The 5,608-nt window shown below is 45.4% G+C and overlaps 1 protein-coding gene across 1 annotated transcript; it reads right to left on the bottom strand.

Annotated features, from left to right (window-relative positions):
• Nucleotides 1-510: 510 nt before the first annotated feature.
• On the bottom strand, nt 511-3,972 carry LOC111976361 (G-protein coupled receptor 37-like 1). Its single transcript, XM_024005146.2, has 2 exons — nt 3,035-3,972; nt 511-1,901 (listed from the first exon to the last, which is right to left on the bottom strand). The coding sequence occupies exons 1-2, from the start codon at nt 3,779-3,781 to the stop codon at nt 1,062-1,064; spliced, it is 1,587 nt and encodes a 528-aa protein (XP_023860914.1). The 5' UTR covers nt 3,782-3,972; the 3' UTR covers nt 511-1,061.
• Between the last annotated feature and the right edge of the window lie 1,636 nt (nt 3,973-5,608).

The following is a 5,608-nucleotide window of genomic DNA, read 5'->3' on the forward strand; positions in this document are numbered from 1 at the left end:
ATGACACTCTTATGAGATGAACTCTGCTGCTATCCAAAGCCTGAATCAGTGAGAGGAGAAATATGCTCCAGGTCAGAGGGAGGACCACATTATTGAGTTTCAGAGGGTCAATGGGATGCGCATCAAGCACAAATCACCCAAAATCCCTTCATCTGGTTGAGCAATTTTWTTTTTTTTAACTAACGTTTATGAAATCTCTCTGTGAGAAAAATGACAAGCGCTGATAAATTACAAACCTTTATTGGATAAATTAAACACAACTACAGCTGGTGGATTTTTCTCTTATTCACAACATGATGTCTGACTTCTTTCCTAACATTCTTACAACCAGTTTATAACCTTGACCTCTGTACAGTGACTTCTCATGATTATCTGGTCAAATTATTTTGTATTATTCACAGCACTTTGATTAGATGGAAAATGCTATGTCTAAACCCTCCCTGTTGATTATTAATATTACTCAAAACAATAATTGATACACGGGACGGCTATAGATGAAGTAGCTGCATGGATAATTGGGTGGCATGAAGAAAACGATAAGGCACACTTATCTGTGTCGACTAAAGAGCCAACACACATCATTTTACAGATATGTTAATAGTTGTGACATCAAGAGATAATGATCTCAGTGCCGGACACTCTGGGGCTGTTAGTCAACCCTAGTATAGTAATCTAACATAACACTCTGTTTATTTTGGACCTAATAATCCTTAGAATAAACACATTAGGGTGACACTTCTACAAGGATATTAAATGGAGCTKTTSTCCTTCTTCTCTCCAGTCCCCCTAGTCTGCACTTAATCTCTGAACTTCCTGTAAAATGAACCACCTTAAAACTGGATGGGGTGTTGTATCTATTTGGAGAGAACATCAAAAGGAGAGACATTACAGACATTAAGGCTACAGAGAAGGTGAAGCTGGTCCCTGTCTTCTGACTAACAATACTGAAAACAAAAGGTGTGTCCATGGTTGGGATTGGAATGTCCACTGCTGAAAGGRGAGTTGCTTTGTTACCACATCTAACCAGTTTAGGTGATGGAAAGGAAGCAGGAGAGGCCAGTTCAGCTGGACCCGCTGATCGACAGGATGGCGGAGCTGTCCTTGGCTTTGTCAAAGAAGATGGAGGAGGACATCTCGTTGGTACTCTTGAGTTTGGCCTCGGTGCCAGGGGAATGTGAGCCACTGGGTTGGCACTCCTCACAGCAGCAGCAGCAGCAGTCCATGAAGGCCTGGCTCAGGGACTTACAGAGGCACAGCAGCAGCACRGGRGTCACCGACGACTTGAAGAACAGGGAGAACTGGTTGATGAGGGCCAGCAGGGTGGCAGTGTTGTCAGAGATGGGCATGGCGGTGTAGGCCAGGACGATGTTGCACACGTTCTCCGGCAGGGCGCAGACGCCGTAAACCACGGCCAGGGCCATCACGGTGTAATTGAGCTGGCGCTCCACCTGTTGACTGTGTTGTATCTTCTGCTTCTTGGAGGGGGAGCYTTCCACCAGGCGCTGGGGGATATTGTCATTGGACACGTGGCAGGTGGCCAACTGGCACAAGAGGGTGAAGACCACGGGCAGGCAGAAGTAGCAACCAAAGTACCACCATATGCGGCACTCGTGGTAGTTGATGACCAGGGCGTAGATGGACTCGGGAAGGTTGGAGGTGGGGTTCATGGTGCAGGAGTCCACCACGGCCCCTGTGGRTGGAGACACGGCCTGGCTGAGCTGCCACAGCAGTAGCTCTGGGGCCGCCAGCACCATGGAGCCCAGCCATATGATCAGCAGCTTGGCCAGGATGGACTGGCAGCTCTCCACTTGCCGGATTTTGGGCTGGGAGCTGGTGGTAGAGTTGAAGCGGTCAATACCCAGGGCACACAGGCTGAAGGATGTCACCCCTAGGGAGGTCACCTGGAGAGTTATATGGATTAAAGAGGAAGAACTTGTGAGATATGCTACATCTTTCACGATGGGCTGTTTTTTCTGCTTATCTGTGTTTTTTTTAATGACTTTTGTGATCTTTCAATCTACAAATGTGGGTGGAATTAGCAAAAACGACACTTTTCACATGCTGCACACAGCGTTTCTAAACACGTATCATGTTAAAAAAAGGGGTGTCAAACATACGGCCTACGGGGGGGGTCCAATCCGGCACACGGGTGGTTTGGGGGGGACAAACTCAATATACTTTAAAATGACTAAAACCTAATCTAAACGGTGTATAAATGATCATGGACCTATATTCATACAGTTTATTGACTGGGGCCAGCTCACTAATAATCACTACATTCATAACATGTTTATTGACTGGGTCCAGTTCACTAATAATCACTACATTCATACAGTTAATTGACTGGGTCCAGTTCACTAATAATCACTACATTCATACAGTTAATTGACTGGGTCCAGCTCACTAATAATTACTGAAATTAACTCTAGACAGTCAGGGAGCATCAAAAATTCCAAAATCGATGGAAGGAGAAGTATTTTTTATAGTAGTTTTACTCGTAATTTAAATTACAGAACAGTTTCAATATGGAAGAAGTCTTTCTGACCTGTTACATTAGCCGTCGAGATATACATTGATGAGTTTACAGTGTAGTATCTAGATACTCTATAATGTATGGCTTACATACAACTATGCAATGTGTTGTTTCTTATCAGTCAATAAACTATGGTTTACCAGAAAACATACTATAAAGATTAAATTGGTAAAATGATTAAACATTTAAAAACATTTCACAATGCTATGTGGCCCATAAACATAATTCAACCCATAACCTTCTTTTACGGCCTGGTTGGCAACAATGTCATAAATCAGTGTAAATATCCTATAATTATATAATCAAAGGAACAACAAAAATAAATGTATGATTGTTTTAGGCAACAACAGGTACTAAACGTGTCATTAGGGACACATAATCATATAGCCATGGTCAAATAGTTGTGTTCATTAATCATTTTCATGTGATTCAACCATGGCAAAAGGGGAGGGGTGTCGCTTGAGCGGTGTGGGGGGGGGGGGCTAAGGGAATCGAACCCACCTCCATATATGGTACCACTCTGCATGAGATGTCCCCCAGCAGCCTCTTATTGGTGAGCTCATTGAAGACCACCACAGGTAAACAGAAGCAGAGCACCAGGAAGTCCCAGAAAGCCAAGCTGGCCAGGATGTAGTTCCAGGTACTCCTCATGTAGTAGTTGTGCCAGACGATGCACATCACAGCCAGGTTCCCTATAATCCCCACAGAGAACACCACCAGGGACAGGAACATGACAGCGTAGGCAGTGTAGGAACTGTCAGTCACCGGGTACAGAGGGTTGTGGATGTTGGTGATCCCCCTTTCTGTAGTGCTGCTGTTGCCCTGATCCACGTCTGTGTTGGCCCCAGTGTCCAGGGTTGAGTCTGTGTTGGCCCCAGTGTCCAGGGTTGAGTATGTGTTAGCCCCAGTGTCCAGGGTTGAGTATGTGTTAGCCCCAGTGTCCAGGGTTGAGCTAGCGAACTGGGTAGCTCTGGGTGAGGTGGACTCGTTCTCATAAGACCGTGAGAAGGTAGACTGAGGTTCACCTGCGTCTGTGTCCTCGTCCTCTGCACCCCGCCGTGCTCTCTTGTGGTGCTTGTCCCATTCCAGTCGTTTCACATCCTCATTGCCATAACCATGGCTTTGAATGACTTGAATGTCGAGATGTATCATATCCTTTTCAAGAGATGCACTGTTTGTCTGTGGAATTGTTTTGGCATCGGAAGCCAACACAGTCAATAGTACCACCAGTGAAATAGAGGGAATCATCTTGAGAGCAGRAGCCTGAAAAGTAGCTTTTCTTTTAAATGTTGATCACGGCAGGAGACGGTGTCAAAATGAGGCCCCCTCAGCAGAAGTTCATTTAGTAGAGAAGAAGAAGTTGCCCAATCCGTGGTGGGATGCTGAAGCTTGGGGAACTTGCCTCTCTCTGCGTCCTGTGGCTGCAGGTCCATAGGCGGGTCTGTGAGTCTGTTAACAAGTACCGTTGCCTGCTCATTCATGGGTGGCTGGTCCCTTTGAAAAGGGAAAGACAAGAGGCGAACTCATCTGTTTCTCTCTATGGACCCCCAAATGGAGCAAAACGTTTGTGCCCTCTGCTGGTCAAAATACTGATCAGTTGCAGTTTTATGTTGTGCTTGTAGAGGGCAGTGCACGTCTCCAAAAAGTACACCAATCCCAAATACRGATCTGGTCCCATTCATTTCAATATTACATCCAGGTGGTACAACATCAATAAGGATACACGCAGATGGTTTTCTTGTGTGTCTTGTATATATAAGCAGATCTGTTGTGTTATTCAAAGGCGCAGTATATTTTCACAGTGTTGGAACAGCGTCCTGTTTCAAAATTCACATGAACAGCCCAGCTCCCCTACTATACACACAACAGCATTGACAGGTTTAGCCCGTAGGAGAGGTGGAGTAATTTACATCATCTACAATCTATTGGAATGTGTCATTACAGTGCTCATTTGCACTGCTCTTGGCAATAACGCACACCTCTTTCCTGTACCAACGTATGTCCACACACACACACACACACACACACACACACACACACACACACACACAAGAGAGAGATGTGAATGGTCCGGATTTGCGTTTATCGTTGAAGGATGAGCGTTACACCGAGGCCTGTACTTGGAGCGGGATCGATTTGGAGGTGGAGGGTCCTTCATGGCCTGGGGCGGTGGTGTCACAACATCATCGGACTGAGCTTGTTGTCATTTGCAGCAATCTCAACGCTGTGTGTTACAGGGAAGACATCCTCCTCCCTCATGTGGTACCCTTCCTTGCAGGCTCATCCTGACATGACCCTCCAGCATGACAATGCCACCAGCCATACTACTCGTTCTGTACGTGATTTCCTGCAAGCCAGGAATGTCAGTGTTCTGCCATGGCCAGCGAAGAGCCGATCGTCAATGCTTGACATTGAGCATGTCTGGGACCTGTTGGATTGGAGGGTGAGGGCTAGGGCCATTCCCCACAGAATGTCCGGGACTTGTAGGTGCCTGGTGGAGAGGTGGGGTATTATCTCACACAAAAGAACTGGCAAATCTGGTGCAGTCCATGAGGAGGGATGCACTGCAGTACTAATGCAGCTGGTGGCCACACCAGATACTGACTGTTACTTTTGATTTTGACCCCCTTTTGTTGAGGGACACATTATTCCATTTCTGTTAGTCACATGTCTGTGGAACTTGTTCAGTTTATGTCCTCAGTTGTTGAATCTTGTTAGTGTCATACAAATATTTACACGTGTTAAGTTTGCTGAAAATAAACGCAGTGACAGTGAGAGGACGTTTCATTTTTTGCTGAGATTTAGTCATGACTATATTAACAACATTATGTTTTTTGTCATAAACATCAAAAATTATCCAAACCACAAGCTAGAAAGAGCACTATTTCATTTCAATGGGTAGAATCGGAAGTTTCGGCTGCCTGTGTATTTGCTGCTCATAGTGAAGCATAAAGTCCAGCATTTATAGCAAATGCAGATACCGCTCTGCTAGATAGATGGGGCGTGCCCACAAACTTGGTTTATGGCGTTGTTACTTCGAACAACCAACACATAGTAGTCTCAGAACTTCTCTTT

The sequence above is a fragment of the Salvelinus sp. IW2-2015 genome, linkage group LG17, assembly GCF_002910315.2.
Source record: "Salvelinus sp. IW2-2015 linkage group LG17, ASM291031v2, whole genome shotgun sequence".
In the NCBI taxonomy this organism is placed as follows: Eukaryota; Metazoa; Chordata; class Actinopteri; order Salmoniformes; family Salmonidae; genus Salvelinus; species Salvelinus sp. IW2-2015.